At 41.6% G+C, this 23,178-nt stretch overlaps 1 protein-coding gene across 2 annotated transcripts in view; it reads left to right on the top strand.

Annotated features, from left to right (window-relative positions):
- The window catches only part of CACHD1 (cache domain containing 1), a 227,587-nt gene extending 211,588 nt beyond the window's left edge, over window positions 1-15,999 (top strand). For both annotated transcript variants that reach the window (XM_012506444.2, XM_030812951.1), the window contains one exon: window positions 14,265-15,999. In XM_012506444.2, coding sequence (XP_012361898.2) covers window positions 14,265-14,503 — 239 coding nt within the window. In that variant the 3' untranslated portion in view covers window positions 14,504-15,999. The remainder of the gene's footprint in view (window positions 1-14,264) is intronic.
- Window positions 16,000-23,178: the final 7,179 nt, after the last annotated feature.

A 23,178-nucleotide genomic window follows, 5' to 3' on the forward strand; every position in this document is an offset into this window, starting at 1 on the left:
GGATGATGCTCACACCCTATTTTGACATGGTTTTCTAAAAAGACACACCCCAGCATGCCACTGGTTTATAAGAGCCCTAGGACAGTTTTGCTTATGTCTCAGCACTCCTCTGGGCACACGGATTGCTTTCAAGTTTTTCTCCATACAGAAGGATTCATATTGTCTAAATGGAGCTGCTTGCCATCCCACTCGCTTTTCCATAAAATCAGCATCCTGTTAGGTCCCGCTCTCCGGTGTTGGCTGGCAAACAGCAGGATCTTTAAGGGCTTTTTCAGCCATGTCCCCTTGGGGCAGGACAAGAATCTGTGCTGTCCTCCACCATTCTCTTGCCCTGACCTCTGGCATGGTCTGGGGTGCTCAGAGAAGGCTTCACCAAAGAAGCAAGAAACAACATTTGCACTGAGCCTTGAGGGGGTGATTAAAGAAAAGGTAGGGGCAAAGAATATTAGAGGCCAAAGGACCAGTGTGTACAAAGTCATGGAGTTGTATAAGTGCCTATAAGATGCTCAGGAAGGGTCAAGGCCAAATCATGAAGAGGCGCAGAGTGCTAGGTAACTTGTGAAATCCACATGCTCTGCCAAAGACTTGGCCATCCCACATGGCTTCTCTCCTTCTCAGAGTCCATATTGCTCATTGCTGCAAAGAACAGCAGATGTATCCCAGTCTGTAAGCATCACTGCCACAGTTCCACAAAAATATAACAGGCGTGGGTAGTGTTTTTCCTGCCATTGTAAAATCTTTTTATTTTTTTAAGATAGCTGTTTAATTTTCCAGAAATCTGTATTTTCCTCCTAGAATCAAGTCCTTTTTTAAAAACATAAATAATGTATTTAAGCCTTTTTGACTTAGCTTTTTCCACACCTATCCTAGAAAAAAAAAGTCCTCAAACAGTATGTTCCCTGCATCTATACTAAAAAATGCAGAAATAGATACTCCTCAAAGCAACCAACATCACCTTTTACACTACAGCCAGGTCTTCAAACTCCCTTTGGCAAATAAGAGCAGCTAAAGCTCTTATAAATTGGAGACTGTTAATTTGGGCTTTGAATGACATTATCCCCACCAACTAAATAAAAACTTCGGGTTTCTATGGAGAACCACAGCAGAACTTAAATTTTTCAGTTTCTTTGACTTTTTTGCTTTTTTCCCTACAAACCTTTGAACTTGCATAAATTCCTGCTGCCAGGCAGTTCTGTGCCTTCTCGTTTGAATAATAAAACAGGTTTGAGGCTACTAAAGTTCAACAGAAATAATTTCTTATTCAGCAGAAATACTGAATCCTTTTCTCTCTCTGAAATACTGAATCCTTTTTCTCTCTGTTCCTCAATAGGAATTGCATCAATACCAAATTAGGATTCTGAGTGATGTTTATGACGTTCCATTAGCCTCTCCCATTGTCTTAGTAAAATGGCATATGAAGCAACAGCTTAGATAAAAGGAAGAGTGCAGTGTCAGTATCTGAACTCTAAGGCATCCAGCTAAGGGCTTGATTCCTTTCATTTTTCACCATAATTGGATCCTTGTTATCCCCAAGGAATGAAAAATAGTTTCTCATGCAGACAGAATGCAACACCAAAAGAAGGAGAAGGCATTGACACTCCCCATATTCCAAATGCATCATAAAATCAATAGAATTTAAATGCGTGTTGGCATCCCTTGAATCAGTACGTGGGTCACTAAAAATGGTGGCATTGAGTTAATGTCCCTGTGATGCCTAGAGGCAAAGCTATATACACCCATTGAACAAGGAAATCTAATTGTTTTGTCAGCACACTTCTTGCTCATCTGTGTATACTCTACTCTCCTGTTTGGTAGATGTATTGGCATCTGCTATGCACAGTTATGCACCGCATAGCAACACTTCGCATATACTACAGGGGTCCCATAAGATTATAATGGAGCTGAAAAATTCCTATTGCCTAGTGACATCTTGATGATCCTGACCCTGTGTAGGCCTGGGCTAATGTGTGTGTTTGTGTCTTAGTTTTTTTGCGTGTGTGCTTTATTTTTTGAGACCGAGTCTCGCTGTTGTCGCCCAGGCTGGAGTGCAAAGGCGCAATCTCGACTCACTGCACTTCAAAACTGTATCATTCCTTACATATTAAGGATCTCATTTGTGGTAAAAAATTTTTTTGGTATTTTATCTGCCATTTAGTTATATTTGTGGATTTTGTTTTTTCTTCTTTTTTTTTTTTTTTTGGAGACACTGTGTCTTAGTTTTTAATGAAAAAGTTCAAAATGTGAAATGTAAAAATTTTTAAACTAGAAAAAAAGCTTATAGAATAAGGATATAATGAAAGGAAATATTTTTGCACAGCTGTGCAGTGTGTCTGTATTTTAACCTGTTATTACAAAATAGTCAAAAAGTTTAAAAAATTTAAAAGTTTATAAAGCAAAAAAGTTACAGTAAGCAAAGGTTTATTACTGAAGAAAAAAAATGTTTAATAAATTTAGAGTAGCCTAAGTGTATATAGTGTTTATAAAGTCTACAGTAGTGTACACTGATGTCCTAGGCCTTCACATTCACTCACCACTCACTCACTGGCTCACACAGAGCAACCACCAGTCCTGCAAGCTCCATTTATGGTAAGTGCTCTGTACAGGTGTACCTTTTTTGTTTTTTGTTTTGAGGCGGAGTTTTGCTCTTGTCGCCCAGGCTGGAGTGCAATGGCGCGGTCTCAGCTCACCACAACCTCCACCTCCCGGGTTCAAGCGATTCTCCTGCTTCAGCCTCCCAAGTAACTGGGATTACAGGCACGTGCCACCATGCCCAGCTAATCTTGTATTTTTGGAAGAGACTGGGTTTTTCCATGTTGGTCAGGCTGGTCTCGAACTCCCGACCTCAGGTGATCCCCCTGGCGCAGTCTCCTAGTGTGCTGGGATTACAGGTGTGAGCCACTGCGCCTGGCCACAGGTGTACCATTTTAAAAAATCTTTTATACCGTATTTTTCTGGTACCTCTTCTATGTTTAGATATATAAATACCTATAGTATTACCTACGGTATTGTGTACAATTGTGTTGCAGTTGCCTACAGTATTCAGTGCAGTAACACGTGGCACAGGTTTGTAGCCTAGAAGAATAGGCTATGCCACACAGCCGAGGTGTGTAGTAGGCTGTACCATCTAGGTTTGTGAAAGTACACTCTGTGACATTTGTGCAATGATGAAATTGCCTAAGGACACATTTCTCAGAATGTATCTCTGTCATTACACAAGGCATGACTATACCCCAGTACACTGTGGAGGGGGCTACAGATGGGAGTTGTTACTTCCTCAAGACAGCTTGGTATAGAGGAAGAGCTTAGCAGATAGGGTAAAGCCAGTTCACTTAGAAGCCTACTTCTCCCCCTTTTTTTCCCACATGCTGTTGAGACCTTAGGAGCTACCTTAGACCTGAGTTTCCTAATACTTAAAAGTAGGATTAAAAATTCTTACTGCAGTCTGGGCAATATGGTGAGACCCTGTCTCTACAAAATAAAAAAATTAGCCAGGCATGGTGGTGCATGCCTGTAGTCCCAGCTACTCGCGAGACTGAGGTGGAAAGATCACTTGAGCCCAGGAGGTCGAGGTTGCAGTGAGCCATGTTAGCACCACTGCACTCTAGCCAAGAACTCTTTGAGCTCTTTGAGACAGAACATTCTCAAAAAAAAAAAAAAGGCCGGGCGCGGTGGCTCACGCTTGTAATCCCAGCACTTTGGGAGGCCGAGGCGGGTGGATCATGAGGTCAGGAGATCGAGACCACGGTGAAACCCCGTCTCTACTAAAAATACAAAAAATTAGCCGGGCGTGGTGGCGGGCGCCTGTAGTCCCAGCTACTCGGAGAGGCTGAGGCAGGAGAATGGCGTGAACCTGGGAGGTGGAGCTTGCAGTGAGCTGAGATCGCGCCACTGCACTCCAGCCGGGGTGACAGAGCGAGACTCCGTCTCAAAAAAAAAAAAAAAAAAAAAAACTGCTGGGTGGAGTTGCAATGAGGATGAAATGAAATGACATATGATAGGCACGGTGCTCAGGGTGGACCTCCCTACCTCTGTGTCCACCCTGCCCTGAAGGAATTTACAGTCTAGGAGGAAGCTGTAAATGAATGCATGTATTCATATGCTTGATGAAAGGTGGAATATGACAGCTTCCTTAAAACAGTGGAACAAAGAAGGAAAGGGGCGAGAGTTCACTTTTATCTGCGAGTAAATTCTGGGAAACCCCATGGAGGAACGTGGCATTGACTGGCCCTTGAACTGGTAGGATTGTGGCACCATGATTCTGTGCTCCCTGATAAGCGTATTTCCGTGTGAATCCTTGAGTGTGTTACACAAAAGGAAACTCAAAAGAATTAAGTCTATAAATACATGACTACACAACGGCCTAGGTTCTCATGGTGTGGTTCAGAATTGTGATCCTAGAATCGAATTAAAATTGAATGTTACCAAACTAAACTTAGAAACTTTAGGGTGTATTTTTATTTAGAAATATTTTATGTGGCCAACAGAATTTCGTTTTTCAAAAGAATCTAATTTTAATTGTTGTATCTTAAGAAAAACTACTCCAATTGAGAATGTGTTTTGAAAGTAGAATCATTTTGGTCCATAGTCTAAGATCACTTAGAATGCTTGATTTTCAGCAGTGTTACCCTCACAAGTGGAGGTTAGAAACAATGACTACCTGTGTATGTTTTCACCTATCTATCTGCTTTGCCCATTTCTCTTAAAAATATCATGTTCTGTCCAATCATCTATTGGCTTATTTTTAAGTCAAAAAACACCTATATGTTATTTGTTCCTTGTGAATTTGTATTTTGGTTACTATCTCGTCAGAAACTTTATGTAAGTGTATATTAGGCAACATTATTTTCTTTGTAGAGGAAGATTTCTCCCTAGTTCGTGGCTAATTCCAAAATACTTAAAAAGCAAATGCTGAACCTTAAAAACCTGGTCAAAAAACTTTGTAGATGAACATAAGACCATTTTCTAGAGGTGCACAAACATTCTCCTGCAGTTACTCTGTGTGGCCACGAGATGGTGAGTGAGTCCCCAGAGGGATGTAACACCCCTTATAATCAAACAAAGTTTCTTAGGAACTGCCAGATAAATATATAAGCAGACTGTCAAAGAACAAAAACCTAATCTCAGCTCTTTTTTATAGATGCCTGACCTCCTTTCTAAAGCCCATTTCCCACTTGAGATTGTATTTGCAGACACTTTACTACATAAGCCTTTGGATAGTAAAGAAATTTTTCCTTGAAAGTGTTTGCAAATATCCTTTGTGTTTCAAACAGTGCCTCTTCCTCCATGAGTCAGGGACTCTGTCTGTCTTAATTCATCACCCTTCCCAGTGCTCAACAGAATTGCCTGGCACTGAGTAAACAATCTGTTGAATAAGAAAATGTGTTTGTCTTTCTCCTGCTTCTCCACAACTTGCTATTCCCTTCTCCCCTGACCCCTTCAGATTTCCATTAATGATTGAAATAAGAGGAAGTTACAGAGGGGTTGAGCAATAGTATCATAGTAAGAAAATTAAATGGAATGGCCTTAGTATGAGAGTTTTACTCTGAAAGCACCTCTGTTGAGGTTCCTATCAGAAAGCAGTAGCAGAAGAGATGGGGGTGCCATCCTGAGATGAAGAGATGGGTGCCCTCCTGAGTTGCCTTGGAGACAGCTGCACCATCACTACCGTCCTGGATGTGAACCCAGGACCTGTGACCAGTCAGGTTCAGAGTGTCACTGGATTCTGTCATAACCCCTGGACAGAGCCCAGTGTATCCTAGAATGTCTGCATTATTAGATGAGACTAGTGCATGTCGTACCAGGCAAAGCCACAGGTAACTACACAATTCACTGATGCTGTTGCTTTGAGAGTGTAGTGTACGTTGGTGGGGAGTGGGGCAGCAGTTGTTTTTAAGTTCCTGCTTTGTGTGAGTCACTGTGTTAAATACTAGGGATACAAAGATAAACAGGAACTTACGACTTAAGAAAGAATTTGCTAATGAATAGATAGCCTTGTATTTTTTATTATCATATGGCAAAATGTAAGAGATGTGCACAGAATGCATGTAAAATCACAGAAGGTGCACCGGCCCCCATGTGGGCTGGCGGGACTGGAGGTGGGTGGGGGAAATAGGTTGGGAAAGCTTCCCAGAGAAGACTTTCCAACTGAAGCATGAGGCACAATAGCAAGATGAGGAAGGTGGGAGGGTGAGCCAAGCAGAAGGGCCACCATGAATCTAACACCTCGAATGCTGACATGAATTATCAGTTAGTGTGTGGGTGCTTGTAAATGAGCAGAGATGGGAAGCTATCCAGGAAGTGTTTGGATAATCACTGGGATTTTGCTAAAATCCTGTTTTCTACTTTAATCTTTTACATGTATAGGATAAGGTGGCTTCAACATGCACGGCAGTTTGTGACTTAGGTTTTGGAGCCTAGCATCCAATCTAACACTCCAGACTTAGCACTGCTAAAGCTGAGAAACCTATTCTGGCTCCTGGTCTCTTAATCCCGGGTAAAGGCATCACTATTTGCTCAGCATCTGAACGTAGAAACCTTGACCTTTTCCAAGGATGTCAGCTCCCTGGCGTCTTCACCAGGCAAGTCCATTTGGTCACCAAATCCAGCCTACCGTGCACTTGAACAGTCCCCACACTGCGACTGTGCCCTACTTCATGTCCTTGCCATCTCCTCGAGGCCCATGCTCCAGCACCCTGTCCTCTGAGCCTCTGATCCCACCTTCCTTCTGTCCAGCCTCCCCATTGCCCCCTGACCACTCCCACTGTCCACTACTAGAGCGTAGCTCATAGCTTCAGCCAGCCTTCTTGACCTGGTCTTAGCCTATCTGTCCAGTGCCATCTCCCACCGCCCCCAACCCCAGCACCAAGCTTTCACCATTCCCAAAAGCCACCAGAGCCCTTCCAGCTGTTGTACCATTGCATGTGCTTGAGCCCTGCTGGAGGTACCTTTACACCCCTGTCTTTACCTACCGAGCCCCTTTTCTCCCATCAGGGCTACCCAATTGTCACCTCCTGAAGGATCTAAGCCAAGTTCATTGGCTTTGGAATTCCTTTGGTGTGCCTCTGTTTTTGCACATGAGTGTTTCCCTTTCTTGCCCATGGGCCTCTCAGGAGCTGAGGCCTCATCTTAGCCCTTTCCTGTCCAGCCTCTAGCCTGGCACCTGGCACCAAGAAGGCATTCAGTCATGGTGGACACATATGTCTCCCATCCAAGTACTAACCAGGCCCGACCCTGCTTATGGTGGACACATATGTCAGTGAACACTTCCTCTTCTGCCCTGAATTTGCAGATGACACTTCTGAGATTCTGGCTAGACATCTCCAGATATGTGACCCACAGACTGTCAAAATCAAGCTGTGCATAAACAAAATTTGTCTTCTTTCCTGAGACTCAGTCTGTGAGTTTTCCTTTCTTATCCTCATAACTTGAAGTTGTAGTCGCCTTTCACTACTCCTCACCCCCACAGTCCCCCACATCTGATGACTTACCAATTTCTCTTGCCTCCACCACTGAGATAGCTTTCAAATCTGTCCAATCCCACTGCCCTAGTTTTAATTCTCTATCCCTCACATGGGCTGTTGAAATAACCTCCTAACTCCTACCTGTCTTTCCTTTCCCTTCATCTCCCAAACCACCATCCTCTAAACACAAATGATCATGCCATTTTTTGGCCCACTCAGTATCTTGTGTGGTCTCTCCATTTGCTACTCTTCGGCATGGGCTTTATGATCTGACTTAACTTCATGCCTCCCACCTGCCCTACTCTCCAGCTACCTGCTAGCACTCATCCAAGCCACGTGGAACAGGGATGGCCTTTATATCCACACCTCTATGGCTGTGGTCACCCTGTTCCTTTCTTTATATCCACTTATCAAACTCCTACTCATCCACTTAAGCCCAACCGAAATACACATTCTCTAAAGATTCCTTATTCCCGCAGTCAGAATTAGATATTCCCTCTTCTGGATTTTAATTATACCTCAGTTATAGCACTTACCATAATCTGTGTAAAAGGAGGCTTCGCTTTGTGAGCATCTGTCTCAAACTCAACTGTAAAGTCATTAGGGAAAGGTGATGTCTCTTGTTTGTGTTTCCTCATCTCCTGCTCCAGCCCCATAATGGTCTTCAATAAATGAATAAGTGAATGACCAATGCTTATATTTGTTTCATTTCTCAAACACTAGCTTTTGAGGTCCCTGTGCAGGGACCAAGCTTTCATCTTTATATGTCTTCCAGTGCCCAACACAGTGACTTGTATATTATAGGGACACAGTAAATATTTGTTAAGTTGGACTGACAGCTAAATAATTCTATCATTTGAGTAATGTTTCATTGAGGACAGAATTTTGCACAGAGCATACAATTTCAACCACAAATGACTCCTGCTTGGCTGCATGCAAGAACATCAGTTTTGCAGCCATGAATGTGACTAGCACTACCCACAGGTAAATGCTGACTGATGCTAACTGTAGATGCAGTGGAAATATTAATGAGCTGTTGCTTCTCAAAATGTTTAAAGGAGATTTTTGCAATATTTAAAAACATGCCAGGAATCTCAGAATGGAATCCTTTGATCAGCAAGGGCATTTGCCTTTGAAACATGTATTACTAAGAATACCAAAAGAAATTAAATTTAAATGAGGGAGGGGGGACAGCTAACACAGAGAATAGTTGATTCCACAGCTAGTTGCCTTGGGTATATGTGGAGTTAGTGTTTCATTAGGCACTAGAACTTTCGGCAAGTTCCTTAACCTCTCTGATCATCATTTCCCTGAATTGTAAAACGGATATTAAAATATATCATCATTGGTGTGCAAGAATTGCCTGACACAAGTGCCTGCTACCAAGCAAATGTGCAGGTGATGGTGATGGTTCTTTTTGTTCTATTGTGGTGTCACATTCAGGCATTTTTTTTTTTTATCATCCATAACTTTATTATTTTTTTTTATTATACTTTAGGTTTTAGGGTACATGTGCACAATGTGCAGGTTTGTTACATATGTATCCATGTGCCATGTTGTTTTGCTGCACCCATTAACTCGTAATTTAGCATTAGGTATATCTCCTAATGCTGTCCCTCCCCCCTCCCCCAACCCCACAACAGTCCCCGGAGTGTGATGTTCCCCTTCCTGTGTCCATGAGTTCTCATTGTTCAATTCCCACCTATGAGTGAGAACATGCGGTGTTTGGTTTTTTGTCCTTGCGATAGTTTACTGAGAATGATGTTTTCCAGTTTCATCCATGTCCCTACAAAGGACATGAACTCATCATTTTTTATGGCTGCATAGTATTCCATGGTGTATATGTGCCACATTTTCTTAATCCAGTCTATCGTTGTTGGACATGTGGGTTGGTTCCAACTCTTTGCTATTGTGAATAGTGCCGCAGTAAACATACATGTGCATGTGTCTTTATAGCAGCATGATTTATAGTCCTTTGGGTATATACCCAGTAATGGGATGGCTGGGTCAAATGGTATTTCTAGTTCTAGATCCCTGAGGAATCGCCACACTGACTTCCACAATGGTTGAACTAGTTTACAGTCCCACCAACAGTGTAAAAGTGTTCTATTTCTCCACATCCTCTCCAGCACCTGTTGTTTCCTGACTTTTTAATGATGGCCATTCTAACTGGTGTGAGATGGTATCTCATTGTGGTTTTGATTTGCATTTCTCTGATGGCCAGTGATGATGAGCGTTTTTTCATGTGTTTTTTGGCTGCATAAATGTCTTCTTTTGAGAAGTGTCTATTCATGTCCTTTGCCCACTTTTTGATGGGGTTGTTTGTTTTTTTCTTGTAGATTTGTTTGAGTTCATTGTAGATTCTGGATATTAGCCCTTTGTCAGATGAGTAGGTTGCAAAAATTTTCTCCCATTCTGTAGGCTGCCTGTTCACTCTGATGGTAGTTTCTTTTGCTGTGCAGAAGCTCTTTAGTTTGATTAGATCCCATTTGTCAATTTTGGCTTTCGTTGCCATTGCTTTTGGCGTTTTAGACATGAAGTCCTTGCCCACGCCTATGTCCTGAATGGTATTGCCTGGGTTTTCTTGTAGGATTTTAATGGTTTTAGGTCTAACATTTAAGTCTTTAATCCATCTTGAATTAATTTTGTATAAGGTGTAAGGAAGGGATCCAGTTTCAGCTTTCTACATATGGCTAGCCAGTTTTCCCAGCACCATTTATTAAATAGGGAATCCTTTCCCCATTTCTTGTTTTTGTCAGGTTTGTCAAAGATCAGATAGTTGTAGATATGCGGCATCATTTCCGAGGGCTCTGTTCTGTTGCATTGATCTATGTCTCTGTTGTGGTACCAGTACCATGCTGTTTTGATTACTGTAGCCTTGTAGTATAGTTTGAAGTCAGGTAGCGTGATGCTTCCAGCTTTGTTCTTTTGGCTTAGGATTGACTTGGCGATGCGGGCTCTTTTTTGGTTCCATATGAACTTTAAAGTAGTTTTTTCCAATTCTGTGAAGAAAGTCATTGGTAGCTTGATGGGGATGGCATTGAATCTATAAATTACCTTGGGCAGTATGGCCATTTTCACGATATTGATTATTCCAACCCATGAGCATGGAATGTTCTTCCATTTGTTTGTATCCTCTTTTATTTCATTGAGCAGTGGTTTGTAGTTCTCCTTGAAGAGGTCCTTCACATCCCTTGTAAGTTGGATTCCTAGGTATTGGATTCTCTTTGAAGCAATTGTGAATGGGAGTTGACTCATGATTTGGCTCTCTGTTTGTCTGTGATTGGTGTACAAGAGTGCTTGTGATTTTTATACATTGATTTTGTATCCTGAGACTTTGCTGAAGTTGCTAATCAGCTTAACGAGATTTTGGGCTGAGACAATGGGGTTTTCTAGATATACAATCATGTCATCTGCAAACGGGGACAATTTGACTTCCTCTTTTCCTAATTGAATACCCTTTATTTCCTTCTCCTGCCTGATTGCTCTGGCCAGAACTTCCAGCACTATGTTGAATAGGAGTGGTGAGAGAGGGCATCCCTGTCTTGTGCCAGTTTTCAAAGGGAATGCTTCCAGTTTTTGCCCGTTCAGTATGATATTGGCTGTGGGTTTGTCATAGATAGCTCTTATTATTTTGAGATATGTCCCATCAATACCTAATTTATTGAGAGTTTTTAGCATGAAGGTTGTTGAATTTTGTCAAAGGCCTTTTCTGCCTCTATTGAGATAATCATGTGGTTTTTGTCTTTGGTTCTGTTTATATGCTGGATTACATTTATTGATTTGCATATGTTGAACCAGCCTTGCATCCCAGGGATGAAGCCCACTTGATCATGGTGTATAAGCTTTTTGATGTGCTGCTGGATTTGGTTTGCCAGTATTTTATTGAGGATTTTTGCATCAATGTTCATCAAGGATATTGGTCTGAAATTCTCTTCTTTGGTTATGTCTCTGCCAGGCTTTGGTATCAGGACCATGCTGGCTTCATAAAATGTGTTAGGGAGGATTCCCTCCTTTTCTATCGATTGGAATAGTTTCAGAAGGAATGGTACCAGTTCCTCCTTGTACCTCTGGTAGAATTCAGCTGTGAATCCATCAGGCCCTGGACTCTTTTTGGTTGGTAAGCTATTGATTATTGCCACAATTTCAGAACCTGTTATTGGTCTATTCAGAGATTCAACTTCTTCCTGGTTTAGTCTTGGGAGTGTGTATTTGTCGAGGAATTTATCCATTTCTTCTAGATTTTCTAGTTTATTTGCGTAGAGGTGTTTGTAATATTCTCTGATGGTAGATTGTATTTCTGTGGGATCGGTGGTGATATCCCCTTTTTCATTTTTTATTGCATCTATTTGATTCTTCTCTCTTTTCTTCTTATTAGTCTTGCTAGTGGTCTATCAATTTTGTTGATCTTTTCAAAAAATCAGCTCCTGGATTCATTAATTTTTTGAAGGGTTTTTTGTGTCTATTTCCTTCAGTTCTGCTCTGATTTTAGTTATTTCTAGCCTTCTGCTAGCTTTTGAGTGTGTTTGCTCTTGCTTTTCTAGTTCTTTTAATTGTGATGTTAGGGTGTCAATTTTGGATCTTTCCTGCTTTCTCTTGTGGGCATTTAGTGCTATAAATTTCCCTCTACACCCTGCTTTGAACATGTCCCAGAGATTCTGGTATGTTGTGTCTTTGTTCTCGTTGGTTTCAAAGAACATCTTTATTTCTGCCTTCATTTCATTATGTACCCAATAGTCATTCAGGAGCAGGTTGTTCAGTTTCCATGTAGTTGAGCGGTTTTGAGTGAGTTTCTTAATCCTGAGTTCTAGTTTGATTGCACTGTGGTCTGAGAGACAGTTTGTTATAATTTCTGTTCTTTTACATTTGCTGAGGAGAGCTTTACTTCCAACTATGTGGTCAATTTTGGAATAGGTGTGGTGTGGTGCTGAAAAAAATGTATATTCTGTTGATTTGGGGTAGAGAGTTCTGTAGATGTCTATTAGGTCCACTTTGTGTAGAGCTGAGTTCAATTCCTGGATATCCTTGTTAACTTTCTGTCTCGTTGATCTGTCTAACGTTGACAGTGGGGTGTTAAAATCTCCCATTATTATTGTGTGGGAGTTTAAGTCCCTTTGTAGGTCACTCAGGACTTGCTTTAAGAATCTGGGTGCTCCTGTATTGGGTGCATATATATTTAGGATAGTTAGCTCTTCTTGTTGAATTGATCCCTTTACCATTATGTAATGGCCTTCTTTGTCTCTTTTGATCTTTGTTGGTTTAAAGTCTATTTTATCAGAGACTAGGATTGCAACCCCTGCCTTTTTTTGTTTTCCATTTGCTTGATAGATCTTCCTCCATCCCTTTATTTTGAGTCTATGTGTGTCTCTGCACGTGAGATGGGTTTCCTGAATACAGCACACTGATGGGTCGTGACTCCTTATCCAGTTTGCCAGTCTGTGTCTTTTAATTGGAGCATTTAGTCTATTTACATTTAAAGTTAATATTGTTATGTGTGTATCTGATCCTGTCATTATGATGTTAGTTGGTTATTTTGCTCGTTAGTTGATGCAGTTTCTTCCTAGCCTCGATGGTCTTTACAATTTGGCATGTTTTTGCAGGGGCTAGTACCAGTTGTTCCTTTCTATGTTTAGTGCTTCCTTCAGGAGCTCTTTTAGGGCAGGCCTGGTGGTGACAAAATCACTCAGCGTTTGCTTGTCTGTAAAGTATTTTATTTCTCCTTCACTTATGAAGCTTAGTTTGGTTGGATATGAAATTCTGGGTTGAAAATTCTTTTCTTTAAGAATGTTGAATATCGGCCCCCACTCTCTTCTGGCTTGTAGAGTTTCTGCCGAGAGATCAGCTGTTAGTCTGATGGGCTTCCCCTTGTGGGTAACCCGACCTTTCTCTCTGGCTGCCCTTAACACTTTTTTTTTTTTTTTTTTTTTTTTGAGACGGAGTATCGCTCTGTCGCCCAGGCTGGAGTGCAGTGGCTCAATCTCGGCTCACTGCAAGCTCCGCCTCCCGGGTTCACGCCATTCTCCTGCCTCAGCCTCTCCGAGTAGCTGGGACTACAGGCGCCCACCACCACGCCCGGCTAATTTTTTGTATTTTTTAGTAGAGACGGGGTTTCACCGTGGTCTCGATCTCCTGACCTCGTGATCTGCCCGCCTCGGCCTCCCAAAGTGCTGGGATTACAAGCGTGAGTTTTCCTTCATTTCAACTTTGGTGAATCTGACAATTATGTGTCTTGGAGTTGCTCTTCTCGAGGAGTATCTTTGTGGCGTTCTCTGTATTTCCTGAATCTGAATGTTGGCCACATTCAGGCATTTTGAAGCCCAGATTTCTGCACCAGCCCCGGTTGATCTGAGTCCCGTTCAGATCTTCTTCTTGAAGCTGCCCATTTTTTGGATTTCTTTAATAAAAAAGATGATCTTTATCTTAGGTAGAAGTGTAGACAGATAGGTCCCCAGTGGTGGCTAGCCATGGATGATGGGATGTAGGGTGATTTTCATTTTTGTGTTGCCGGTTTGGGGATTTGGGATGAGGGTTCTTGTTTTTATTTATTTTTTTTTTCTCTTCCGTACTTTCTCAGCTGTCTCAAGTGGTTGTGTATTTATTGTGTCATTGTTTTAAGGGAAAAAAGAGTTATCACTAAATCTCTTTAAAAATAAATTACTTTAGCATCTGCTGACAGTCTGCCAGTGTTTGCACCTATGTATTGCAAAGACAGGAATACCTCCCAGTGCCCTAGAAATTGGAAGTGAAATCTTCTCTCTGCGTCTTGAAGCTCGCAGCTGTGTGTCTGTTTTGTTCTTTTTCTAGGTTACAGCACCATGAGCCCACAGGAGGACAGTGAAAATCCTCCATGCAACAATGACCCCTTGTCAGCCGGGGTCGATGTGGGAAACCATGATGAGGACTTAGACCTGGATACCCCCCCTCAGACTGCTGCCCTACTAAGTCACAAGTTCCACCACTACCGGTCACACCACCCTACACTTCATCATAGCCACCACTTACAGGCGGCCGTCACGGTACACACTGTCGATGCAGAATGCTAACGATCTCCTCACCTCTACGCCAAGATGAGATCTGAGAGTTACAGAATGTTCTGGAAAGAAAAAGAACCAGCTTAAAACCCACAGCAAGAGACCTCCCTCGTGTTTGTACTTTGTGCAGAGTCGTTTGAGTCATTTCCTGCCTGTTGACATGGTTAAAAACGAGAGAAACAACAACACAGTCACATTTTTGAAGACGTGAGGCTGGTTTTGAAATGGAGGGGAAATAAGCCTGATGAACGAACCTGCCATAAGGCTAATGGAAGGGAACAGAAGGCGAACCTCCAAACACAGAGACGGAACCTGCAAGTGAAGCTGAGCCAGAGGAATGTTCCGAAGAGCCAGAAGCATTCAGCTCTCCTTAACTGGAAGAGAGAAAAATCTGCTCACCCAGAGACTGGAATGTGGCACATGCAGATACAATGTGTGCATTGAAGATTTCGCTTTGTTTCTTAGCAGTACCTGGATACCACAGTTGCTGTATGGAACTCATGTTATGCTCTAAACGATGCATCTCAAAATTTCTAAGTAAAGGATTATTTTTCTACTATTTATTGAACTTTCAAACATTCTCAAACTTTGGGGAAAAGGAAAGGAAAGACAGGAGAAGTTTTCAGCAGTTGCCCTGGGCTGTTTTGTGTGTATTGAAGAGGTTCTTTGATTAAGGAGCTCTATTTCTTATTTAACTGATATCCCACTGCCCCACTCCACAAAATAGGAAAATGAAGAAATCTTTCTCTCTGACTTGTTTACATCATTTCACGGAAACACATCTTTATTTGTAATGCAGTATTCGTTCTCTGTGTTTGACAGAGCTGGGGAGGGGCAGAAGAATCTAAGAGGTTTTAAAAGAAATGTTATGTTTCTTATGACTTGTTTCCACTCCTCGTACAATGCTATTCTTAGGTTTCTACGAAACCTAGTGTTAGAACTGCATCCTTTCAGCTAAGGGAGGGTTGGATTTATTTTCCTTGTTTTAGAGACTACAAATTTTTAAATGTCCCATTTTGACTGAGAATATTGACATATAAGGGAAGAAGTTTTCTAAATTGTGAAAGTCTGGTTCTTAATTAAATAATTTTTTTTTTAATATCACGGTTAAAAGCTGCTGCCAGTTAGCCAAGACATTATCCACCAAATTGCTTTGTGATGTATACAGGGATTAATCAGATCTGGCTACTATAACATGGGGCATTGTAACTTTAAAGTAGTGTTTTAATTACAGTGATGTATTTTAGACTCACATTTTGTGATTCAAATATGTTATAAAGACATTCTTGCACCGTGGTAAAGAATGTGTGTGGTAAATCTCCGTTTATATGTAGTTGGAAAAAATTCACTGAATAATGTTTTAATGATAGGGTATTATGATACAATGTAAAAAACAATTGGCTCTTCAGCAGTACAGAAAGTAAACTATATATGTGCTATCAGGAAACTCCTTCATACTGTGTATAAAATTGCAGTCTAGTGAAATAAACTGTATGCAACAGACCATTTTAGTGGCTACAGTGATTTGTTAATGTACCACTCCTTGTGCCTCAAGGCAAGTTACATTCACTTTGTAACCTAGCAGGTCAGTTGCCAAACTGAAAATAGACCTCCTTTCAATGCTACAGTCAACTTCCAGGGCTTCTTGACCATCTAGATCAAATATGCAAACAACTTAACAATATAATGGGATAAAAATGTATAGAACATAGCTCTCCCTTCCTGAGCATCTATATCCATGTCACTAATAATAAATGGTTCTTCTCTAACTGCTAGAAGGATTGAATGAGTTTCCTGCCTTCCCAGAAAAATTAAACTTCTTCATGGGATACTAGTTTGTTTCCTAAGGTTGAGAAACTCTGTGTTAGGAAATTGATTGAGGAGGGAGAAGTGCAGTGGAAACTTGGTGCTTTCAAGAAAAGAATCACAAAACTTAGAGCTTAAAAATGAAATAGGTACCATCTATACAAACACAATAACAAAATACATTTTGTATCTTTTGGGTTTTTTTGTTTGTTTTTGTTTTTGAGATGGAATCTTGCTGTGTCACCCAGGCTGGAGTACAGCGGCATGATCTCTCAGCTCACTGCAACCTCTGCCTCCTGGGTTCAAGTGATTCTCCTGCCTCAGCCTCCCGAGTAGCTGGGATTATAGGTACTTGCCACCAGCTCAGCTAATTTTTGTATTTTTAATAGAGACTGGGTTTCGCCATGTTGGCCATGCTGGTCTCGAACTCCTGACCTCCAATGATCATCCGCCTTGGCATCCCAAAGTGCTAAGATTACAGGCGTGAGCCACCGTGCCCGGCCCATTTTGTATCTTTTGTGATAAGAGTTTTTCCTATTCCAAACTTGAGGGGAAAGTAATTGAATGTTTATACCTAAACCAAAACATTGCTGAGTTTTAAAGATCCTGTGAAATATGACATACAGGTTGAAGTTTTGATCTTCTATAATTATCTTTTATCTACTCCAAGGGTTACATATAATGTCATTTAAACATTTGTTGTCATTGTTTAAAAGGAAAAATATGGGCCGGGCGTGGTGGCTCACACCTGTAATCCCAGCACTTTGGGAGGCTGAGGCAGGTGGATCACGAGGTCAGGAGATTGAGACCACGGTGAAACCCCGTCTCTACTAAAAATACAAAAAATTAGCCGGGCGTGGTGGCGGGCGCCTGTAATCCCAGCTGCTCTGGAGGCTGAGGCAGGAGAATGGCGTGAACCTGGGAGGCGGAGCTTGCAGTGAGCCAAGATCGCGCCACTGCACTCCAGCCTGGGTGACAGAGCGAGACTCTGTCTCAAAAAAAAAAAAAAAAAAAAAGGAAAAATGTGTTTTCAGAGACTTTTTATCATGGTGCCAGTTACCAGTGTTTGTTAAACATGAGTCTTCCCTAAGATCCTGAAGGAGGTCCTACCAATATCTTTTCATTCACCAAAGCCTCCTGCTGCCAGTAACCAACATTGCTTATCTATGTTGATAAGTATCAAAGCTAAGGAGATTCCAGGTCACTTTATATAGCTAGGAAAAAAATGTCCTATTGTAGCCCAAGGAAAACGGGGCTGAGGCTCATGCTAGTCCTCATGGTATATACCGTTCATCTGCTTTTCAGATGGGTTTATTTTAGAAATTTTGTAAACTATACTGTAGGGTATGTTTTTTCCTCCAGTTGATTGAATACTCAACTAAACCTCATTGATAATATATTTGAATAACTTAGGCAATATGAACTTGTTTTGCCTATCAGAGTGACTGGTATGTGGAAAGAAGTCCTGAAATACCACAATTTCATTTCCCCATGGCGATAGACTATCCTAATGATCACATTTTTAAAAATGTATATCTGGCAGAATAATTATATTCTTAAAACATGCCAGCCGGATCCAGGTGCCATATCTCACACCTGTAATCCCAGCATTTTGGAAGGCTGAAGCAGGTGGATCACTTGGTCAGAAGTTTGAGACCAGCCTGGCCAGTATGGCGTAACCCGGTCTCTACTAAAAATACAAAAATTAGCCGAGCGTGGTGACACATGCCTGTAGTCCCAGCTACTCTCCAGGGAGGATTGCTTGAGTCCAGGAGGTCCAGGCTGCAGTGAGCTGAGATCACGCCACTGCACTCCAGTGCTGGAGTACAGTGACCAGCCTTCTCTTAATTTCTTCAGTAAACCTTGCTCTACTCTACCTCAGAGTCTTTGCATGGGAGCATAATTCTTATCAAAGGGAAAATCTATCTGCATATTGGCCCCTTCCACTTACAGAGGGAATCAAAGAAAGGCTGAAACTCTGACTCACCTGGCAGTTTTTTCTGTGCTATTAAAGGAGAAGCCTCTTTTTTTTTTTTTTTTTTGAGATGGAGTTTGCACTTTATGGCCCAGGCTGGGGTGCAGTGGCACGATCTCAGTTCACTGCAACCTCCACCTCCTGGGTTCAAGTCATTCTCCTGCCTCAGCCTCCTGAGTAGCTGGCATTATAGGCGAGTGCCACCACGCTCAGCTAATTTTTGTATTTTTAGTAGAGACAGGGTTTCGCCATGTTGGCCAGGCTGGTCTCAAACTCCTGACCTCAAGTGATCTGCCCGCCTCGGCCTCCCAAAGTGCTGGGATTACAGGCGTGAGCCACTGCACTCCGCCGGAGGAGCCTCTTTATTATGTGACATGGGTCTGCATAATAAACTGGGATAAATTGAGCTTCTGAATCAAGAAGCTGGGAGATATGTGGAAAGTCTTGAGGCAGAAACAGGACCCAAGCACAAAGGCTTTGGTACCCACAGAGAAAGGTCACCAGTGAACATCATGACAGGCACCAGTGGAAGACGGCTGAAGGAGTGTTGAGTGTAAAGCTCCTCAGAGTTTCATAAACTCACACCTCGAATGAGTGACTTGAGGGGAAATCAAGGAGAATGAACCAAGTTCCAATGGGCCAGGGCAGAGCAGAGAGAAGAGAACAGCTGCAGGGATGGGAGACAAGTGAAACAGAATTGAGTGGGGCAAAGGCTCAGAGCCAAGGATAGCAAAGCCCTGACGAATTCACAGGAATCTTGAGAAAGTTACTGGACTTCCTGCAAGACATGGGATGAAAGGTCCAAGCTAATTTTATTTAAGTCTACAAGGACAGCATGACCTCAGTGGACATCTGGGTAGGTGTCAGCACCCTATGCTAGATGTCTCCTTCTTGGCTCTCATCACACTTACTGTTATTTGTTTTACTTCTGCCTCCTCGCCAGGCTGTAAGCACTGCCTGCTCAGGGGGAAATCAGTCTTCGTGCTACATCCTGATGCCTATCTCAAGCAGGCACCTAAAACATATTTACTGAGTGAATGCATTTTTTTTTGTCTGAACAGAATGTAAAGTGTATTTTATTTAATTTTTAATTTTTGTGGGTACATGTCATATATGCATATGGGTTACATGAGATGTTTTGATACAGGCATGCAATGCATAATAATCACATCAAGGTAAATAGGGCATACATCATATCAATCATTTATCCTTTGCATTTCAAGCAATCCAGTTATACTCTTTTAGTTATTTTTAAATGAACAATTAAGTTATTTTTTACTGTAGTCATCCAGTGGTGCCAACGAATACTAGATCTTACTTATTCTATTTTTTGTACCCAATAACTGTGTCCCCTTTCTCCCCACCCCACCCCAACTACCCTTCCCAGCATCTGGTAACCATCCTTCTATTCTCTATCTCCATGAGTTCAATTGTTTTAAGTTTTAGTTCCCACAGATAAGTAAGAACATGCGATGTTTGTCTTTCTGTGCCTGCCTTATTTCGTTTACCATAATGACCTCCACTTCCATCCCTGTTGTTGCAAATGACAGGATCTCATTCTTTTTTATGGCTGAATAGTACTCCATTGTGTATTTATACCACATTTTCTTTATCCATTCATCTGTTGATGGACATTTAGGTTGCTACCAAATCTTGGCTATTGTTACAGTAGATTTTAAAAAGGAGAATAAGACCCTAAAATGGGATATTTTTATATTGTTTATTTAGCCTCCCCACTGAAAGCCCGCTCACTGCCAAACCGGAAATAGGGTGAAAGACAACAATTGTAAATTCAAGATACCTGAAGTGGTAGGAATATGTTAACTTGCTAAAAGACTGGAAGAGATTGGAGTTGCTTTATTTATCCAAGTGTCCCACAAGCACATCAAAATCAACCTGCAACTGTAAAAATCTCAGAAGGAAATAAAACCCTATGCTTATGACCTTAAAGTGAAGAAGACCTTCTTAGAGCCTGAAAAAGCAAAACTCATAACCCAAAGGTTGGGAAAATTTAAAAGTTTTCTACCACAAAAATAGCCTCTCCTCCCAAAAATGGGATCATTTTAATTGCCAAAAAAAAAAAAAAAATAGAAGAAAGGCTTGGCACTTAGAATGCTAATGTATATTAAAGCAAACTCGTAGAAACCTAGTAAGCAAAAGAGAAACGACCCAATAAAAACACTGAACTGAGAGTTCCTCTTCAGTGAAAAGACAAGACAAATAGCCAGTAATAATAAGAAAAAAATTCAACCTTTTTAGAATTCGTGAAATACAAATTAAAATGGGGTAAGATTTTTCAACCATAGAGAAGCCAAAATTTCAAAGTTGTCTTAACTCTCTAAGCATTAGTGGGAGTATATAAATTTGTGTAGGTACTTTGGCAAATCTATTGCAATTTTAAATGTATGTAACTCCTTGACTCAGAAATTCCACTTCTCCACACCTATACTACAAAAACACATGGGGCCAGGCGCAGTGACTCATTCCTGTATCCAAGCACTTTGGGAGACCAAGGCAGGCAGATTGCTTGAGCCCAGGAGTTGGAGACCAGCCTGGGCAACATAGTGGAATCCTGTCTCTACCAAAAAACATTAAAAGTTAGCTGGGTGTGGTAGCATGCGCCTGTATTCGCAACTACTCAGGAGGCTGAGGTGGGAGGATTGCTTGAGCTCAGGAGGCAGAGACTGCAGTGAGCCAAAATCGCACCACTGCACTCCAGCCTGTGCAACAGAGCCACACTCTTTCTAAAACCAAACAAAACAAAATAAAAACACATGTGCACCAGGAAATTTGGCAAATAGGTTTACTGCAGCATTTGTTGAAATGGACAAAACTAGAAACCATCTCAGTAATGACTCAAAATATTGAATATCTATATTATGAAATACTATGCACCATTTTAAAACATAAGGTAAATTTCTATACACAGACATGGTTATATCTACGATACATTGTTTAGTAAAAAAAGCGGCCGGGCATGGTGGCTCACACCTGTAATACCAGCACTTTGGGAGGCCAAGGCGGGTGGACTGCTTGAGGCCAGGAGTTCAAGACCAGCCTGGTCAACATGGCAAAATCCCATTTCTACAAAAAATACAAAAGGCACTTGCCTGTAATCCCAGCTGCTCCAGACCCTGAGGCACGAGAATTACTTGAACCTGGGAGGTGAAGGCTGCAGTGAGCTGAGATAGCACCACTCCACTCTAGCCTGGGCAACAGAGCAAGATCCTGTCTCAAAAAAAAAAAAAAAAGCAAATTGCAGATACATAGTGATGCCTGCTCTCTTAAAAAAAAACACAGTAAAATTACCTGTTTTCTAGAAGAACAGATACATGTTTGTGAATACATAGAAAGAAAAAAATCATTAGGCTCTGCACCGACAGACCCCAGTAATTGCCTCCAGGTAGGTATAAGAAGGGGCAGCAGTGGGCAAAAGATATTAGACTTCTGATCTGTCACATTTCACATTTTTACAGGATAAAAGGTAAACATACACCATTTGTATTATGAAAATAATTTGAAATTCAAAATTAAAAGGATAACAATAAGATGCCACTCAGCAATAAGAAGGGATGAACATGGGCCGGGCATGGTGGCTCACGCCTATAATCCCAGCACTTTGGGGGGCCGAGGCGGGCGGACCACCTGAGGTCAGGAGCTCAAGACCAGCCTGGCCAACGTGGTGAAACCCCGTTTCTACTAAAAGTACAAAAAATTAGCCAGGCATGGTGGCGCACACCTGTAATCCCTTCTACACAGGAGGCTGAGGCAGAAGAATCACTTGAACCCAGGAGGCAGAGGTTGCAGTGAGCCGAGATCGAACCCACTGCACACCAGCCTGGGCACGACAGAGTGAGACTCCATCAAAAAAAAAAAAAAAAAAAAGAAGGGGTGAACATGAGATACATAACATCACGGCTGAATCTCATAGATGTTATAGTAAGCAAAAGAACTCAAAAGAGCACATTTGGGATAGATCCTTTGATACGGAGATCTAGAACAGGTAAAATTAATCTATAATGAAAAAAAATCCAAGCTGCGGTTTCTTCTGAGGCTCTGGGGCTGACTGGTGAGGGGCGCTGAGGTCATGAAAAGATGTAGGTCATCTGAGTGAATCCATTTGTTAAAACTGTATAGTTGTGATTGGTGCATTTTGATGGATGTACATTTAACTAAAATTAACAAAATTGAGTGTCTAGTGTTGTGCCTATCTTGCTACAATGTTTTAAAAATCCATTTTACTGAAAATTAGACTATCAGTTCTTCACCAAACTTGGTCATCCTGGAATTCCCATCTCTGCCATCCTATTGTTGATTCCCAGTTACCCAAGACTTCATGTGAGGATGGCCAGGCAGCTATGGCCACACACAGGAACATGGTTTGAGGAGAGGAATATGTTAAATTGGTTAAACCTGAGCAGCTGGTGGGGGTTTTATTTTTGAAGAATGAGTTGTGAGTGCTGAATGGCCAGCCCCACCAAGGGGACACAGGAGAGGAATTGTGAGTCACTTACTGTGCTAACTGATCAGCATATGTCAGGAATCAGTTTACAGAGATGGGAAGCAGAATAGATTAATAGGAAAGGGATACCATTCAGCCTTTTAATTATGGAAAAGCTGGAAAGGGCAAAGAAACAAAGCAAATGGGCATGCACATGCAAGAGAAAAAGAGGCAGCCTTACAGCTGTAGTTCTTTATTGGCCTCCAAAGGGCAATGGTCTTTTCACTGAGTCCTCTTTTCATATCTTGTAGAAACTGGGATGCAAATGTGGAATTTCAGCAGACAGCGTCTATGCTAGTGGTGAGGAGAGGGACAGGGTAGATAGATACTTTTCCTCCTAGGCTGATGACTAGAACTCCTGACAAAGGATAACAACTTCCAACCAAGTTCATCATAAGGTTTAAA

The sequence above is a fragment of the Nomascus leucogenys genome, chromosome 5, assembly GCF_006542625.1.
Source record: "Nomascus leucogenys isolate Asia chromosome 5, Asia_NLE_v1, whole genome shotgun sequence".
Taxonomy (NCBI): domain Eukaryota; kingdom Metazoa; phylum Chordata; class Mammalia; order Primates; family Hylobatidae; genus Nomascus; species Nomascus leucogenys.